This window comes from Vipera ursinii, assembly GCF_947247035.1.
Source record: "Vipera ursinii genome assembly, chromosome: 1".
Taxonomy (NCBI): domain Eukaryota; kingdom Metazoa; phylum Chordata; class Lepidosauria; order Squamata; family Viperidae; genus Vipera; species Vipera ursinii.
The window spans coordinates 312,982,470-313,002,929 of NC_139512.1; the positions used below are offsets into that span (position 1 = coordinate 312,982,470).

Sequence of the window (20,460 nt, forward strand, 5' to 3'; positions counted from 1 at the left end):
TTTTCATATCCATCCCATTAGTCACGCATCCCATTATTGACCAAGGGAACCAACTGTTTCCTTAGAATTGGATGATAAGGAGCAATAGAGTTACAAAGTTCTAGATGACCCCTCCAGCAATATGTGGGACAAGGTTCATTGCAATTGAGAAAAATAAACAAGTTTTACATTTGGGTTTGTAATCTACAGAGAGGAAAAAAAATAAGCCATTTTTCCTGCTAATGTAATTGGTTCCAGATATTACTGTTAAAATGTTCTCGATTTCTGATTTCATGTTTTTTGTCACTGACAGTTCTTTGGGATTGAGGCAGGTTGAGTGCCATACATGGAAGGATGAATTGATTAATATTTTCCAGCTATGCCTCTTCTGCTATGCCCAGCATAACCTAGACTAAATAAAATGAGGACAAAAAAGCTTTCTGAAATAGTGAGGATGTGGTTGTTTGGCTATGAAGCCCAGAACAAAGTTTACAGTATATAGCATATGGAGAAAGGGGGTTGTGACACTTGCAAAGTTTTGTATTCTGTTATTGAAGATGGTACCAGTATGAAAAGAATCAATTCTCTAGAACAGGGGTAGGCAACCTTGGCTCTTTTAGGATTTGTGCACTTCAACTCCCAGAATTCCTGAGTCAGCATGGCTGGTTCAGGAATTCTGGGTATTGAAGTCCACAAGTCATAAAATAGACAAGGTTGCCTACCCCTGATCTACAAGACAAACTCCTTCATCAAATTTAACTTTGCCTTTTAGAGAAAACCAGTGGGGTTTTTTCTTGGCTCTAGGCTTACAACTAAAAAAAAGGAACAGGAAAGAGCATGAAGCAATATGTATTTTTGATGCATATACTTGCAATTTAAGGGATTTGGACAACCACAAACCTGGCTGATTGGAGTGCAAAAAGATGAGTCACAGCTAAGAGGCTGCATTCACCATGGCTGTAATCAGAATCTGGGAACCTTGAACTATTAGAACTATTATCCAAGCTCATAGCCTGATTAGTCCAGGAGGCAAGAGAGCCTCCAGAGGCAGCAGAACAGAGGAGGCATGAATCCTGGCCATGAACACCTCCACAATGTGGCCCAGCCTTCTGATGGATTTGGCACTGGATGGTCCCAAAAGCGGAGCACCAAAATTGTTCAGCTGTGACAAAATCACATGAGTTCACTGCTATCATTTGTCAAGGTTTTGGTGATGGTTTTTAAGTCCTTACATGGCATGGGTCCGGAATACCTCGGGGACCACCTGCTGCCGGCGTCGACTCCCCTCCGCCCTGTGCGTTCCCACAGAGAGGGCCTCCTCAGGGTGCCTCCGGTCAGAGAATGTTGGCTGGCGGCCCCCAGGGGGAGGGCCTTCTCTGTGGGCGCCCCGGCTTTATGGAACCAACTGCCAGTGGAGCTCCGGATGGCACCGGATCTCCGCTCCTTCCGGCGTGGGTTAAAGACCCATTTATTCGTACAGGCTGGCCTGGCCTGATGGGGGAGGGTTTTTATGGGTTTTTATATTTGACTGTTTTAATTGGGCAATTTATTTAATCTTTTTTTAACTTTTGTATCGCTATTTATATGCCCTGTTCACCGCCCTGAGTCCTTCGGGAGAAGGGCGGTATAAAAATCCAATAAATGAAATGAAATGAAATGAAATATTGTCAGAGTGATAGCAAGAAGATTGAGCCGCTCACTTACCAACTGCAATTGAGACCAGCAACTCCATTATTTTACTTTTTTATTTTATTAGTTTTATTCATTTATAACATAAATGTGAAAATACAAAAGCGAATAGTAGGGGACAACAAAAAAGTGTGAAGAAAGGGAGGGGAAGAAACAAAAGGTATTGATTTCCGACTCTCTGTTGCAGTAAAATCAGACATTAAAATCAAATCTCAACTTTTTACATTTCTATAATAGTATGCACTAGCCATTTCTGTATCGGCAAATCAGTCTAATCGGTAAAACCAAAATCATAATATCATTTTTTTCCACCTCAAGTACAAAGTCCAGAAGCGGTTTCCAAGTCGAAACAAAAGTACTTATGTTCTTTTCTTTTATCAGCACAGTCAATTTGGCCATCTCTGCTAATTCCATCACCTTTGTAACCATTCGTCCATGGTAGGAATCGAGGCATCCTTCCAAGAGCAGTCTTGCTACTGTCACCATATGGCCTCGTTTCAGGTTTAATCTTTATGTTTGCTTTAAGAATTTTCTACATTGTGTGAATTCTACTCCACTATTTCTTTCTCTTATCATGTGACCACCATAAATGATAAAAAGTCCTTTACATTTACATTTTCAACATTCATTTGAAATACCTTTATACATTCTAGATAACTTATCTGGTGTTAAATACCAGCAATACATTATTTTGTAAAAAATTTCTTTTAGGTTATAATTTAATGTGAATTTTAAGCCTTTTATCCACACATTCTCCCATTGTTCAAGTATTAAATTATATCCAAAATTTCTTTCCCACTGGATAGAATCAAGATCACATGAAGCATTAACACCACTTTACAATGCCTTGGTAATGCTACACTTGGAATACTGCATCGAGTTTTGGTCACCATGATGTAAAAAAGATGTTGAGACTCTAAAAAGAGCACAGAGAAGAGCAACAAAGATGATTAGGGGACTGGAGGCTAAAACATATAAAAAACACTTGCTGGAATTGGGTATGTCTAGTTTAATGAAGAGAAGAACGAGGGGGGACATGATAGCAGTGTTTCAATATCTCAGGGGCTGCCACAAAGAAGAGGGAGTCAAGCTATTTTCCAAAGCACCTGAAGGCAGGATAAGAAGCAACGGGTGGAAGGAGAACGGCAGAACAATTAACCAGAGGAACAACCTGCCTCCAGAAGCAGTGAATGCTCCAACACTGGAAGTTTTCAAGAAGAGACTAGACAGCCATTTGTCTGAAATAGTACAGGGTTTCCTGCCTGAGCAGGGGGTTGGACTAGATGACCTCCAAGGTCCCTTCCAACTTTATTATTACTATTATCATACAGTGTTTTACATGTTCATTTTCCAAATTCAATTTTAATAATGTTTTATAGACCTTGGCAATTATATGATCATCACTACCACATAGTAGGATTTCCAATTCATTTTTAGCGAACTCAAAACCAAGGCCTTTTTTGTCTAGTTTAAATCTTTCCTTCATTTGTTGATATGTAAACCAGTGACAAGCATGACTAATTCTATTTTTTTCTTAGACTTGAGGTTACGGTCACCAGAATTGAAAGATAATGTTTTACCATATGTCCACCAGTGCAGCTTCACCACCATTTCTTTTCTAAAAAAAGCTTATTGGGGACACCCATAGGGGCAATTTCGTAAAAAAAACACCTTGTTTTATATTTATTTCAAACTCTTCATATGGCATGCCCTCGGGAGAAGGGCGGTATAGAAATGTTAATAAATTAAATTAAATTAAATTAAAATGATTATTAAAACCAACATTTACTTTAACTTTATCGTACCATAAATACCCATGCTATCCAAACCTTAATTCATGTACTTCCAAATCAAGCAGCCACTTATTCTGGAGGTTCACCCACTCTTTTAACCAAACCAAACAACATGCATCAAAATACAATTTCAAATCTGGTAAACCCAGACCCCCTTCTTTCTTGGCATCTTGCAATAACTTGTATTTGATTCTTGGTTTCTTTCTTTGCCATATAAATTTAGAGATATTCCTCTGCCACTCTTTAAATGATCCGTTGCAAGTATTGGTATTGTCTGGAGCAGAAAGAGTATCTTTGGTAAAAGCATTCATTTTAATTACTGAAATTCTTCCCAGTAATGATAAATGTAATTTGTCCCATCTTTGTAAATCCTTTGTGATATCATTTCAAAGATGTACATCATTATTTTGAAACAGTTTTGTGTTTGTGTTTGTCGACATAATCCCCAAATATCTCACCTTTGTCCACTAGGACTCCAAGATCCCTCTCACAGTTACTACTATTGAGCAAGGTACCACCTATACTGTACGTGTGCATTTGGTTTTTCTTGCCTAAGTGTAGAACGTTACTTTTTTCACCACTGAATTTCATTTTGTTAGCTCCCAGTGTTCAAGTATGTCAAGATCCTTCTGTATCTTAAGCCTGTCTTAAGCATTAGATAAGTTAGATGCTTTTGTGTGATTTATGTACTGAAAACAAAAGCAAAATTATTTTTATGGAGTTTTTGGTGTTCTCTGTTTGCTTGCTGAGGTTTCCTTACCCAACTAGGTAACATTAGTGCCATCCCTTAGGTTAGAGTTATGCAGAAATAATTAAAATTAAAATTATTCACAATTTTTAAAAAATATTTTATTAATTTTCCAATTTTACATCTAAGTATTTAAAAAGCAACATGGTGGCTGGGTTAATCAATAGTTCAATAACATATAAAAATCTTTAGTACAAATCTCAAATTACAACATCACATATTTCCTCTCTTTTTCCCTTAATATCTACTATCTCGTATTTAAGCTAATACAGTTCTTATTATATCAGCTAAATAAAAACATCATTATTACATTTACTAATAATTTTTTTAGCTTATACCTATTTTAATTATTTTTACATTCAATCTTTATAGACAATCAATGTCCTATTATTGGTTTTTCCCCAATTTTTAGTTTCCCATCAGTATACAAATTTAACATTTGATATTTATATTTTCCAGGCTTTAGGTAACCAAAGTTTCCTTTATCTCAATTCACAACAGAATCTAATATTCAAAATACACATCTATTTGAATATAGTCTTGTTCTATTTCCTAAAAGTTATCTATTTCCCACCATGTTAAATCATCTGTTTAATAATACAAAATCCCCTTTAATAAATCAAAACCATTATATATATTGTCTGGGTTAAATAAATCAAACATATTCATATTTTTTCTTTTGGGTCTAATTTTTAAATATTAAACAAATAGAATCCTTATTTTCAACTAGTTTCCAAATATTTTAAATTTAATGACCAAAAATCCCCTTATCTCAACTTCTCCCTTTAACCCTCTAATTAGTAATATAAAATCCCCTCTAATAAATCAGAACCCCAATTTTCCTCAGCCTTATTCTGGCTTTTTTCTTTTGCCAACTAGCCTTCCATGTCAGTACCTTTAGATCATCAAATAGATCTCCCTCTATTATTATATAATTTGAAATAAGAGAGACCATTTAGTTGCCATTGTTTTGGAAGAGCTAGCCCATTTGTATTCATTAAATCGTCTCCCTATTATTCCAATTCCCCATGATTGGCCTGATATGTTTATCTTCCATTCAATCTCAGATCCGGGCCGGTTTGGACTTCGACTGGACGGGGGGGGGGAGACGAGCTGTCTTCGAAATATTATCTGGGATGAATTCAATCCTGTGACTCCGGAAGAGGTGGACAGGATCATGGGGAGGCTGAGTTTCACCACATGTTTGTTGGGCCCGTGCCCCTCCTGGCTGGTGTATGCAGCTCAGGAGGGGACACGAGGCTGGATCCATGCAGTAATAACTGCTTCTTTGAGGGAGGGTAGTTTCCCTGCCGCCTTGAAGGAGGCGGTGGTGAGGCCCCTCCTCAAGAAGCCTGTCCTGGATCCAGCTGTTTTGAACAGCTATCATCCTGTCTCCACCCTTCGCTTTGTGGCGAAGGTTGTTGAGAGCGTGGTGGCATGTCAGCTCCCTCTGTTCCTGGAAGAAACTGACTACCTGTACCCGTACCAATCGGGCTTCAGGCCCGGGTACAGCACGGAGATGGCATTGGTCGCGCTGGTGAATGATCTCTAGCAGGCTTGGGACAGGGGTTGTTCCTCTGTCCTAGTCTATTAGACCTCTCAGCGGCTTTCGATACCATCGACCATGGTATCTTGCTGCAGCGTCTCAGGGGGTTGGGAGTGGGGGGCACTGTTTTACAGTGGTTCTACCTCCTGGGCCGCTCGCAGTCGGTGTTGGCAGGAGGGCAGAGGTCGGCCCCGAGGCCTCTCGTTTGTGGAGTTCCTCAGGGGTCGGTCCTCTCTCCCCTCTTGTTCAACATCTATATGAAGCCGCTGGGTGAGATCATTCGTGGTTTTGGGGTGGGGTATCATCAGTATGCTGATGATACCCAGCTTTTTCTCTCCACCCCAAACAACCCAGTCATGCCCTCGACGTGATGTCCCGTTCCCTGGAGGCGGTCCGGGTCTGGATGGGGAGGAACAGGCTTCAACTTAATCCCGCCAAGACTGAGTGGCTGTGCATACCGGAATCTCGGCTTAACCAGTCTATTCCATCGTTAACTATGGGGGGGTGAGGTGTTATCCCCCGTAGATAGGGCCCACAACTTGGGCGTCCTCCTGGACTCACGGCTCAGTTTGGAAGATCATATAGGAGCCGTGGCCAGGGGGTCTTTTGCCCAGGTTCGCCTGGTGTGCCAGTTACGGCACTGTCTAGACCGAGACGCCCTACGCAGTCACTCATGTGCTTGTGACCTCCCGGATAGACTACTGCAATGCTCTCTACATGGGGCTGCCCTTGAGGACCACTCGGAGGCTTCAGCTGGTGCAGAATGTGGCCGCGCGAGTTGTGATGGGGGTTTCCCAATACTCCCATGTAACGCCTCTTCTCTGCGAGCTGCATTGGCTTCCAGTTGCCCTCCGGGTGAGATTCAAGGTGCTGGTGATGACCCATAAAGCCCTAAATGGCATGGGTCCGGATTATCTTCGGGAGCACCTGCTGCCAGCATCAACTTCCCATTGTCCTGTGCGCTCCCACAGGGAGGGCCTCCTCAGGGTGCCGCCGGTCAGGGAGTGCTGGCTGGCGGCCCCCAGGGGGAGAGTGTTCTCTGTCGGTGCTCCTGCCCTTTGGAATCAGCTGCCGGATGGCCCCCGACCTTCGCTCATTTCGCCGGGACCTAAAAACTTGGCTATTCGAGCTTGCCGGCCTGGACTGCGGGTTTTTGGGTTAAGGTTTTAGTTTTTAATTATTTTGGGGCTATTTAATTTTATTTTAACCTGTATATATTGTATTGTTTTAATTTGCCCTGTAAACCACCCTGAGTCCCTTCGGAAAAAGGCAGTACATATATATATATATATATATATATATATATATATATATATATATATATATATATATATATATATATATATATATATATATATATATATTGTTCTTCTTTCTCAAATTTCTTCTGATTTATATGGAAACGCTTTTCCGTTTTTAGTGTTGTCACTCCTTTTTCTGGATTTTCCATTAACTGTAATTGTTGGTCAATTGAGTCCTCTGTCTTAATATTTGATTGTTCCACTTCTTCTGTTATCTTCTGCGTTGTTAGTTATTTGGTCAAAAGTTGAGTTTGTGTATATAAGCTGGCATCTTGTTCTTTTATGTTGGGTCTTATTTTGTCACAAGCTGAAAGAATGGTTTTATGTATTGCTTTCAACATGGAAAGGATCTTTTCCTGGTCTTCATCCATATTCTCTTAATCTGTATTCTCTTAATAATGTGTTAAATTGAGGACTTTAAAATCAGACGTTAAAAATAATTTTATAACTAGGTATGGGACCTCTATTTCATGTGTTTATAGGTAGTCTTTATAGTTGTTTGTCAAGTAAGATTTTATAGTCCAAGGTATTTCATCATCTCATATAATAACCAATGTTCCTCAGATAAAGAGATAGGAAAGCAATTCCCCACATATAACTCTGAAAGTCAGTAAAGGTTTACATTCATAGTTCAAGCAGAAGTTCTCTTTACAGCTGAGTTTCTCACAGATAGTATCAAGGTCGAAAGAGTTTTCTCTGAAGACTAGGCTTCAAGCCAAGTCTCTTTTAGGCAATAACAAATTGTAATACCAAACTTCGCCACAAGATGTCTCTGATGCCATTTTAAACTTTTTAAATCCCCCGTTTTTATAATAGCTTTTCAAAGTTTATTTCTTTTCTTTTTAGCTAAAAATCAGCGTATCCAGTAGAAATAGGAATAGGAAAACTTTTTAGTCCCCAAATTTCGAAAGTATACGCATCCAATTAGATTAAAAATGTTTTTATAATTGCTTTGTTTCCCCTGGGTAGTCAGTCGCTGCTGTTCTTAGAGGGTGGGGTAGAATTTCCCTTCCCTCTCTCCTCACTGGAGGAAAAATACTTAGGGCAGCTTTTGCAGGAAAGATATTTAGAGTCTTAAAGAGAAGATCAGATCTCACCCAGTTTCATCCACATTGCTTTAAAGGTGCTTGGTAGTAATTTTGACTTCAGCTGTCAGCAGCTTAATGACGAGGCATATTGCTATGGCCAATCTTTCCCCTGCTGGTTTGGAGAGCTGCCCCGGATCAAGCGGGAGGGCTGCCGCCCTCCCACGATCAAGCAGGCATCCCCTCCTTGCTTGTCACCCCTACAGGGCAACTTTTGACCCTTTCCAGGGTCCTTCAGTGGGATGAAATTGGACGCTGAAGATGGAGTTTACCTCCATGTGTCCGAAGGCGCTGATGGCAAACTGGAAGTCAAAATGGTTCACAAATTTTTGAGCAACACTCTGTGGAATAATGGAATAAAAACAGTGGGCTTTTTTGAAGTTCTGAAATATGCATGTATTATGCATCAGTCTAATAAAGGGAATTGAAATCAGCTTTTTGCAGTCCAAATGTACAGCCCAATAAATGTATAGTTGAAATCAGCTTTTTACAGCCCACCAAATATTATGGTCTTATTAACAATAATACTGTAAGAACAGGATGGAGTTACTAAAATTTATATAGTTCCAAGTGTATAATGGAGGTGAAAAACTCAGAAGGTTTAATACTATTTTTACAAAACAGTTTCAGTAGGAAGATAAACAATACATTGAATTTATTATATTGTTTCAAAGCTAGATTTATATGAACACTTCAATAAAAATGGTCTTTCTAGACTACACTACCCTAGAGTACTGTAGCCATAATTCTTGTCTGATCATTAATTTTCTTGTTGCATTTTTACAGTTAATTTCATATGCACTCCTGGGAGTGTTGAAGAAATAACTGAATTCACTATCTATCCAAATAACTTACTTTTATCCTTCTTCTTTTTTTCCTCTTAGATTTCAATTATTACAAAACCTGCAGGACTTATTAGCTAATGCTTAAATCAGAATCTAATGCAAACAGTTTTAAATAAGAGTGTATTTCAGTAAAACAAATAAGGAAGCTAGATAAAACTAAGTCAAAATAATACAACATTTTAGTGTAGCCTAATCAATAGACAATTGTATTTTGCACCAGTTGAAGCTTTACTCTGTATAAATAGTGGAAGCGACCAATATGTGGAGGACAAATTAAGCTCAAGTTCCAAATGGAAGTGCTGTGGCCAGCTAAACCTCCATGCAGCTGCCATCAAAGGGTGTCCAGCAGGCAGTATAAAATCCAGAGAACTCCCAAACAGTTTATCCCATCTTTCAGTCCGTATGTAACCCTATCTATATCAGCAGTCTCTCCAAACAAGCCCTGATTGATATGATTATTAATAGTAGGTTTCAGTTTCCATTTTTCATCTGGCTCCAAATGCTACCTAAGCATTTGTTTAAGAAAAATTCACCACTTCTCCTAAATTTTACTTCAGTAAGGTATAGTGCTAGATGTTGTGGGCATCTAACTCTACACCTTAATCATTGAAGACATTGATTGTAGAAATCTATGAACCTGAGCTATATCCCATTTTTTAAAAATAGTTTTCATAGTTCTAACTAATTTTTATTTATCTTCCCCCCCCAATCTATCCTTGAAGAGCATTTGGAAGCTACATGTGCAGAGTGCAGTGGCGTGGGCAGTTTGGGGGGGGGCAGAGTGGTCCTTGTAACAACACTGCTCTGCAAATCCCACTGGCTTCCAGTTGCTTTTGGGTGCAATTTAAGGTGTTGGAAATTATTTTTAAAGTCCTTAATGGCTTGGGTCCAGGCTACTTCTGGGATTGTCTCATCCCACTGGGATTAGCTTGCTTGACCCATCCCCCCTCTGCTGGAACATATTTCACAATATGACACCAGATGAGCTTCAGATATTGTTTATTAAGTATTTTCTTTTGATACCCTATTTGTGCATGCCTTTGATAATCATAGGACTAGTTGTATGGACATCTCAGTGTTGTTCATTAGGATCTTCTAATGCACTAAAGAATACCTGGAAGTTTCTGTAGTGGCCAAAATTGTGGAAACTTTTTGGGAAAAGTGTACATTTGAGATTTGATGGCTAATAACAACACTTTGTTTTGGAGTAGTACCATAAAATTATATATCAATGGAAAGATAATTTAATCAAGAATGTAATGCAATAACTTTTGTGAAGGATTTGCTTTTAGAATAGCAGTTATAAAGAAGAAAAGTGAAACACATAGAAAAAACGAGATATACAAAAATTATCACCATAGAAAAAACGAGATATACAAAAATTATCACCATGTCAGTTAATACTTAGTTGGGTAACCTTTAGCATGAATTACGGCCTTACAACGTCTTCCCATGGAGTGAATCAAGTCCTTTAGTTCTGCAGCTATTGTAATGTGAAACCAAGATTGAATGATTGCTTCTATTAACTGGGTTTTATTGCTGGGTCGCTTCTGACTAACAAGTTTCTTTAGTCGGCTCCATAGATTTTCAATTGGGTTAAGGTCTGGGCTATTCCCAGGCCATTCCAGCAGTGGAATATGATTATCTGGAAACCACTTTTTGCACACAGCAGCAACATGACATGGAGCTGAATCCTGTTGAAATATAAATGTTTCATTGTCTTGGAAAAGATCATGTGCCCAAGCTTCAGTTTGGGCTCAAGTATTTCATTAATGTATTTTTGGCCATTTATATTCCCATTAATCACACAAATTCTGTCCACACCTTTTGATGCCATACAACCCCAGATCATGTGTTTTACGGTATATGTAATGCAATCAGGATGCAAATCTTCTCCGATTCAGATATCTTGGTCTCATCACTCCAACTAACACTGGCCCATTGTTCCTCTATCCAGGTAACATGGGTTTTAGCCCAGTTTAGTCTTTTCAATCTTTGAGAAATAAAAGTGGCTTTTTTCGTGGAATTCTAGATTTTAGGCCAAATTTCTGCAGTCTGCGCCGAACAGTCCTTGCACTCAACTTCACATTGCATTGCGCCATTTCATCTTGTATACACCCAGATGTTTTTCTTCTGTAACATAGGCACAGTCTCTTAATTCTTCTATCATCACTTGCTGTTGTGTACCTTTTCCTGCCTTTACCAGTGTGGTTTTGTAGTGACTGAGTCTCCTTATACCTCTTCAAAAACTTAGAAATGCCACCTTTGGTTAAGTTTCCACCAATGTTTCTTCTAATTTCTTTATAACTGTAGCCTTGTTCACTTAATAATACTATTTTACATTGCTTTCTGGGCGACCAGTCAACTCTTTGCACCATTACTTTAATTTTATTACACTTTACAAGCTCACTAAATGAAAGAACACAAAAAAACCCAACCAACTTGATAGCGATCACATAACACACTGACAAATGTCCTCCTCTCAGCTTCAATACATGACATCAATAACTGAATCCTACTGTGATCTGATTGGCTCATTGCCAAAACAAGATGACACCTGATTGGCTCTCTAAACACTCATGCTCATTGGCTACAATCAGATGAAGGAAAGCTACCTGATATCAATCTAAGCAAGTTGTGCTTCCTTTTTCTGGTTATTTGGCTATAACCTTTTATAGAATACAGATAATTGAAGAAAGTTTGTTGCATTACATTCTTGATTAAATTATTTTTCCACTGATATATAATTTTATGCTACTACTCCAAAAGAAAGTGGTGTTATTAGCCATCATACCTCAAATGTACACTTTTCCTGGGTGTGCAGCTAACGAGTATGCTGGCTTTGTCGCTCAACAGTGAGAAACTGTTGAGAAACAGTGAGAAAGCAGGCACAGCAGCGCCTGCACTTTCTGCATCATATGAGAAAAACTCATCTTCCTTCCGCTGTGCTGACCATTTTACAGGGGGACGATTGAGAGCATCCTGTCATACAGCATCACAGTCTGGTTTGGAAGCATCACTGCTTCAGACAGGAAGGCGCTGCAGAGAGTGTGAGGATGGCCGAAAAGATCATTAGCAGTTCCCTCCCTCATATCCAGGACATAGCACAGAAGCGTTGTTTGAACAGGGTCCGTAAGAGTATCTGGGACACTACTGTATTTTCCGGCGTATAAGACGACTGGGCGTATAAAATGACCCCCCAACTTTTGAGATGATTTTCAAGATTTTTCGTCTTATACGCCGGAAAATCAGCGAGCCCGGGAAGGCACGCCTTCCCCTCTCACTGTGGAGGAAGCAGGGCAGGCTGGCGTCTGGCGGGAGCTGGCAGGGCAGTCCTGCGCACATGCGCGCTCCCCGGCTCCTAAGGAGTCCTTGGGGAGCCATGGCAGGCGCCTCACACTCTTCCCTCTTGAGGCAGCATCGGCGGAGCTGTCCGGCGTCGGGCGGGACCCGGCAGGGCAGTCCTGCGCGGAGTGCGCACGTGTGCAGGACTGCCCTGCCAGCTCCCGCCCAACGCTGGACGGCTCCGCCCATGCTGCTTCAAGAAGGAAGAGCGTGAGGCACCTGCCTTGGCTCCCTGAGGACTCCTTAGGAGCCGGGGAGCGTGTGCATGCGCAGGACTGCCCTGCCGGCTCCCGCCAGACGCCAGCCTGCCCTGCTTCCTCCACAGTGAGAGGGGAGGGCGTGCCTTCCCGGGCTCGCTGACTTGCAGCCAAGCCGGAGCCGAAAGGGGCTTTTCCTTCCACCCACCCTTTGGAATAGACGCAAGAGCTCCCGGGGTCTGGTGTTTGCAAGGGGGAGGGGAAGGGGCTGAGAGGCTCTTGGGGGTGGGAAGGGAGAGTCACGTTGGAGGGGGGACTGGACTAAGGAGGCTTGAAGTTGCTTTGCAAGAACGGGGGCGCTCGATTGATTTATGTACTATTTTCCAGCGTATAAGACGACTGGGCGTATAAGACGACCCCCCAACTTTTGAGATGATTTTCATGGGTTAAAAAGTCGTCTTATACGCCGGAAAATACGGTACGCATCCTCTTCATAACCTGTTTTCCTTGTTACCTTCTGGGAGGAGGCTTCGTGGTATTCATAGCAGAACATCCAGATTCAGCCATAGTTTCATTCCATACAGCATTAACCTTGTGAACTCTCAAGCTTCCTCCTTCTGTTATATATTCAAGATGGACAGTATTTAATATTTTATTGTTATGTATATGTAGGGGTGTGGGTCTATACATATGTTGTATATAGTATGTTTTAGGTGTGTGTCATGTATGTTTCACTAAATTTCATTTTTGATGTTTGCCGTTGTACCCACAGTAAAAAATGACAATAAAGATTATCTTATCTTACTATATAATACTCTAAAAAGCTGGTTATGATGGTCATTATAGTCATACTTCATCCAGTTTCAGGTTGCCCAGAAAGTGATGTAAAATCAGCCGCTGAAGATGTTATCTAGCCTGGTAACGAAACGTTCGGAAACAAACCCTCAAGCTCGGAGAATGAACCTTCACCTGCATTGAAATATCTTTTCCGGTGTCGTTATTGCTAGTCTGCAGCTATTTCCTAACTGTTGATAGTCCTAAAATGTAGAAGCTTCTCACCATTTCAGTCGGTTAATTGTTAGTCCTAGGGCAGATTGCTATACTTGTCATTAGTTTGGCTTTCTTTATATATAATCTCAGTCCCATTTTTTCACTGTGTCCTGGGATTTTATTACTAGAGTTTACGTTTCAGTCAAAGTAGTGTCATAAATATAGGCTATTGTTGATTTTTCCTTCAATTTTTAAACCACAGTTATCTTCTACCAATATATAATCCCTGTATAGATTCAGCAACAAGGAGACAGTATAAAACTTTGACTCCTTTCTTTACCAACCTGGAACTAATCCGTTTTGTCATGTTTTGTATGAGGACAATGAGATATTGTGAAATTCCCATTTTCATAAGGATGTTCTTCAGCTCAACATGGCTGACACAATAGAAGATTTTTCTATAATCAGTGAAGCACATGTTAACTTCTTTTTCATATTCTTTGGCTTTCTCAATTATCCAGAATGTACCAGCAACGTTCCTCAGTCTTTTCTAAAATAATTGGAAACATTTGAAATTTCCCTTTAGTGCTCTAATCCAGGAGTGGGCAATTAATTTCCCCAAGGGGACACATGAGAAACTGGTATTGTTGTGGAGGGGCAAACCAATGTAACTTGATGGATGTCCTCAAACTCCGCCACCTCAACTCCTCAAGCTGCTTCAGACAAGGGGCGAACACTGCAGGCACAGAAAAGTGCTTTCTCTCCTTGCTCTCTTCTATGGCTGCCAGCTGACTGAAAGAGTGCACTGCAAGTGCATAGAGCCAGTCCCACTTGGCTTCTTCACCTGCCTCCTGCAGCTTGCTTAGTTACGAATGATTTTTAATTTTTGATTTATCTCATGTGAACTGAACAGAGGACAATCAAAGGGCCAGATGTGGCTGGGAGGCGTAAAATACCAAGGTCTGCTCTAATGTGTGTTGGATTCTAAGCATTTTTTTTTACTACCATGTAAAATTAGAGATATTGTATACCAGTTTGCACATTCTGTTAAGTCTCCTGTTTGATACCCTTTACTTTAATTTCACATAAGGCCTTTTTGGGGTTGTGCAGTTTCATATAGGTACTTAAAGTGTAGGATACGGTTTTCAACAATTTCTCACATCTAATGGAGAGGTTTACAGTCAAGACATTAATTCCATAGATTCTCTAAATGTTGCCACTTTGGCTGGGAACTTTGGGAATTACAATCCCAATACATTTGATGGATGCCAGATTGCCTCTATAATGATACTGTAGATGCAGATACCAAAATGTTTCGAAAGTTCAGTCTACTTTGAATAAACTTGAGACTTTAAAATTTGTTTTATAAATATTTTCACAGACCTCTCAATTTTATTGTGTTTTCCTATTTCTGTTATATAGATTGGTTGTTTCTATTTTATTATTCGTCAGCACGAATTTTTATTTTGATGGAACAATATAAATAACAAACAGTTCTCTTTTAGAATATTATGGCACACCTTGAAAGCACCATATTTTTTATTCCCATAGATGATAGCATTTCTGCCGCAAGTACCTCTGATGTCCAAGATCGCCTTTCAGCTCTTGAACTGAGAGTGCAGCAGCAAGAAGATGAAATCACAGTGTTGAAAGCAGCTCTGGCTGATGTTGTGAGAAGACTTGCCATCTCAGAAGATCATGTTGCATCTGTGAGAAAATCGGCACCTAGTAAAGGTAAGACAGCCCTTCTCTGCATATCTTTTTCATTTAAGATTGAGCGTGTGTGATCTATGTATTATGCATTAGTGAAGCTTATTAAGTTCACCAATTAAATATTTAATGATAGACCATTTCCAGAGTTACAGCTTTTTCCAAAACACGTGCGGTCCAAGTGCGTATCTATTAAAACAGTGGCATATCTAGTGATTCGACACACTGTAGAATATTTTAAAGAAATTCCTCTGTACAACTAAATTATTTTCAGTAACAATCATGAAATGAAAAGAAGAAGAATGGCCACACATATAGTGAACGTTTTGTTTTATTGAATTTTGTATATATAACCTTGCCAGTAAAAAGAAAAAAGTATAAAATATTAGGGGAAAACCAAAGGATTTAATATAAAAATAATGGGAAAATAATTTTCTTAAATATTGGTCTGTCATAGTACTAATTTATCTTCATGTTATTCATGTTCAATAATCCTAAGCCCAAGGGAGACAATGATATAACTAGATCCATTCAAATTCAGTTTGCTTACTAGCTTACATCTAATAGCCAGACCAAAGCTATAACTTTCTTACCTACTAGATATGAGAAATGCTAAATGTTGAACCTTTTCCTCCAGCTCAAGGCTGAACAGTCTGTTAATTCTGGTCTCTTTCTGGGAAAGCTTGGTGTTGCCAAAAGCCTTTCCCACTCCTTCTGAAGGCCATTTTATCTGCCTAGAGAAATTACTGTGGTAATTATTATAGCTGTTTATAATCCACCTGATGCCAATGTCAGTGCAGCACTTTCCAAGCTATATGATATCATCTCCAGGCAGCAGCAAACTCATCCAGAGGGTGCTCTTGTCGTGGCTGGGGACTTCAATCTAGCCTGTGTTAAGACATTTCTCCCCAAGTTTGTGCAGTATGTGCAATTTTCCACCAGAGGGAAGAACACTGTAGACCGTGTGTACTCTAATCTGAAACAGGCATACAGAATGCTCCCCTTCCTCCACCTGGGTACATCCGACCATCTTTCACTCCTGTTGTGCCCAAAGTATGTCCCTCTCAGGAAAAGAACTCAGACAGTCACGAAAAGGGTTAAAATCTAGAGCCTTGGTGGAGCAGTGGGCTAATGCCTCCTTAAGTAACACCAGCTGCCTGCAATTAGTGCAGGTTCGATTCCCACCAGGCTCAAGGTTGACTCAGCCTTCCATCCTTCTGAGGTAGGTAAAATGAGGACCCAGATTGTTGGGGGCAATTAAGCTGACTTTGTAATAATGCCGCTTGGGGGGGGTGTGAAAGCCCTAATAAGCAGGCATATACATAGAATGAAGGCTACTGCTAAGCTTGTAAGCCGCCCTGAGTCTTCGGAGAAGGGTGGGATATAAATGGAATTAAAAATAAAAAATAAAAAAAAATAAAATCTGGCCAGCGGGTACTCTCAGTCAGTTGCAGGACTGCTATGAAACCACTGACTGGAGTGTATTAGAAGATCAAGATGTGAATGTATATACGGATGCCATACTCTCTTATATCAAAGCATGCATCGACAGCGTGACAACAGAAAAGTGCATTAGAGTTTACGGGAATTGCAAACCCTGAATGACTGCAGAAGTACGAACACTCCTAAGAGCCCAGGATTCTGACATGTTTATATTGTTGTTCTACACTGTTCTTCCGCAAGACCCTGAGGAAGTGGACAGGGACACATATAGAGAGGCCAGGGCAAATCTCAGAAGAGGCATTAGGATGGCGAAACAACAATATAAACAAGGTGGAGAACCATCTAGCAGACAACAACTTCCTCAGGGTCTTGAGGAAGAACAGGCTAGAACAACGGCTAATGACCTCCTTTTACCGGTCTACTATAGAGAGCGTCCTCTCGCACTGTATTGTGGTTTGATATGCTGGCCTGACAGCCGCAGATAGGAAGATATTACAGAGGGTGGTGAGCACAGCACAAAACATTGTGGGCTGTCCCCTGACACCACTGGATGACATCGCCAGGGCTCACTGCCTTGGAAGAGTGAGGAAAATTCTCAGGGACGACACACCCTGGTCGGTATCTCTTTACTCTCCTAGCATCGGGTAGGAGATACAGGAGTATAGCCAGCCGTACCAACAGGCTGAAGAACAGCTTCTATCCATGGGCTGTCAGGCTCTTGAACGGGAAATAACTTTATGTATGATTGACTTGCGAGGCCGGTGTGTTGTGTGCAATTAGCTCACATGGTGTAATAAGATGGTGGATTTATTGCCACTGTGAGTTGGTGGTGGGGGCACAAAGGGAGGCTCAGCCAATCTCAATGTATACATGGTTGTACTTTGACAATAAAGGTTCATTCATCGTACTGATCATTTGTTTAGTATGTGAAACATGAGTAGTGCTATCAAAAAACAATAAGGTACATTGCATTTCTAATCACTATTTTTTCTTTGTCATAATTTTGAGAATATGAATTCATTTTGAGTCTTTATAAAAATATAAAATCCTTCAGGAAGAACAATATGTTTAATTGTTATAAAATGTTCTAATTGGGTCACGATTTGAGATGAATTCTACTAACTCCAAAAAAATTTGTTTGATTTTATCTTTATCTTTATTAGACTTATATACCGTCCTTCTCCCGTAGGACTCAGGGCGGTTCACAAGGTTTTTAAAATAACAATACAACAATTACAAAAATTAAGAACAGTTAAAATGATTACATTTAGACCTTGAATAAATATAAAAAATATAAAACCCCAATTAAAATCCAATTAAAACCCCAATTAATACTCTCAGTCCAGGCCAGAAAGCTCAAAGAGCCAAGTCTTCAGGTCCCGGCGGAATGAGCGAAGGTCAGGGACAGTCCTAAGCTCTACGGGCAGCTGGTTCTAAAGGGCAGGCACACCCACAGAGAAAGCCCTCCCCCTGGGTGTTATCCGCCTGCAGTCTTTCACCGGCGGTACCCTGAGAAGACCCTCCCTGTGGGAGCACACAGGACGAAGGGAGCTTGATGCCAGCAGCAGGTGTTCCCTCAGATATCCTGGACCCAAGCTATTTAGGGCTTTATAGGTCATCACCAGCACCTTGAATTTCACCAGGAGGGCAACCGGAAGCCAATGCAGCTCGCGGAGCAGAGGTGTTACATGGGAGTATCGGGAAACCCCCATTACAACCCGTGCGGCTGCATTCTGCACCAGCTGAAGCCTCCGAGTGGTCCTCAAGGGCAGCCCCATGTAGAGAGCATTGCAGTAGTCCAATCTGGAGGTCACGAGCGCATGACTGACTGTGCGTAGGGCATCTCAGTCCAGGTAGGGCCGCAACTGGCGCACCAGATGAAGCTGGGCAAAAGCCCCCCTGGTCACGGCTCCTATATGGTCTTCGAAACTGAACCGTGAATCCAGGAGGACGCCCAAGTTGCGGGCCCTATCGACGGGGGGTAACACCTCACCCCCCATCATTAAAGGTGGAATGAACTGGTTAGTCCGAGATGCCGGTATGCACAGCCACTCAGTCTTGGCGGGATTGAGAGAGGTTGTCTAACAACTATTATTTCCACATTGCTGCTGTTCCTGTTGAAAAAAAAGGAGTATGAACAACATCTTTTCAATGGCTTTCCTAACGGTTTCAGATCTGGACTGCAAAAATCCAAAAAACTTGATGGCAGCAAAAAAAAATGCAGAGAAATCTTTGCTGCCATCTAACAATCTTATATCTTTCCTACCCTTTAAGTAGAGATTTTTTTCCATGTTGTATGTAGACTAAACTTTGGATTATTGACAACTAAAGCATGCATTTCACTAAAAAACTGACCTTTCTACTAATGTCTTGAGAAGCATTTGCAGTTAACCAAGGGATAGGATTAAGAGAAAAAAGAAAACAGTAATTTGCCTTTGTCTAGAAATTTAAAAATAGATATCTTTTGCAAAGATAGTCTTAAACAGGCAGATGTTTCACCTTACATCAATAGCAATGGCAAGAAATTTTATTTCTTGTAAAATGACTTAAAAAAATTCTCGCCCCATATACTGGGGATATTCTAAAGTTAGTGACATAGTGGAAACAGAAAATAGTTTTTCGCAGAAATCATTTACTAAGAAAATTATACCACTTCTGGATGCTAGTTCCTCTTTACTGCTAACTTGATTCATGAATCTACCCCTCCAAATAGCAAATCAAGGAAATAATTTGCAAGCATGTAAAAAAGAAAAGAAACCATTTGTACATTATTGCCCAGGTTTTATTCTACTTTTTCCTAAAGCATTTTGTTGTTGTTAGTTGCGAAGTCGTGTCCGACCCATCGCGACCCTATGGACAATGTTCCTCCAGGCTTTCCTGTCCTCTACCATCTTCTGGAGTCCATCTAAACTCACGCCTACTGCTTCAGTGACTCCATCCAGCCACCTCATTCTCTGTCGTCCCCTTCTTCTATTGCCCTCAATCTTTCCCAGCATTAGGCTCTTCTCCAGTGAGTCCTTCCTCCTCATTAGGTGGCCAAAGTATTTGAGTTTTAGCTTCAGGATCTGGCCTTCTAAAGAGCAGTCAGGGTTGATCTCCTCTAGGACTGACCAGTTTGATTGCCTTGCAGTCCAAGGGACTCGCAGGAGTCTTCTCCAGCACCAGAGTTCAAAGGCCTCAATTCTTCTGCGCTCAGCCTTTCTTATGGTCCAACTTTCACTGCCATACATTGCAACTGGGAAGACCATAGCCTTGACTATACGCACTTTTGTTGACAGGGTGATGTCTCTGCTTTTTAGTGTGCTGTCTAGATTTGCCATGGCTTTCCTCCCGAGGAGCAAGCGTCTTTTAATTTCTTGACTACAGTCCCCATCTGCAGTGATCTTGGAGCCCAGGAAAATAAAATCTGTCACTACCTCCATTTCTTCCCCATCTATTTGCCAGGAATTGAGAGGGCCGGATGCCATGATCTTGGTTTTCTTAATGTTTAGTTTCAACCCAACTTTTGCACTCTCCATCTTCACTCGCAACAAGAGACTCTTCAGTTCCTCTTCACTTTCTGCCATTAGAGTGGTATCATCTGCATATCTTAGGTTGTTGATATTTCTTCCGGCAATCTTAATTCCAACTTTTGATTCATCTAGCCCTGCCTTTCTCATGATGTGTTCTGCATATAAGTTAAATAGGCAAGGCGACAGTATACAGCCTTGCCGGACTCCTTTCCCAATTTGGAACCAATCAGTGGTTCCGTGTCCAGTTCTCACTGTTGCTTCTTGGCCCGCATATAGG

The 20,460-nt window shown here is 40.8% G+C and overlaps 1 protein-coding gene across 2 annotated transcripts in view; it reads left to right on the forward strand.

Annotated features, from left to right (window-relative positions):
• EML4 (EMAP like 4) overlaps nt 1-20,460 on the forward strand; it is a 157,322-nt gene that overhangs the window by 67,326 nt on the left and 69,536 nt on the right. For both annotated transcript variants that reach the window (XM_083361946.1, XM_083361945.1), the window contains exon 2: nt 15,070-15,252. In XM_083361946.1, the coding sequence (XP_083218072.1) occupies nt 15,070-15,252 (183 nt within the window). The remainder of the gene's footprint in view (nt 1-15,069; nt 15,253-20,460) is intronic.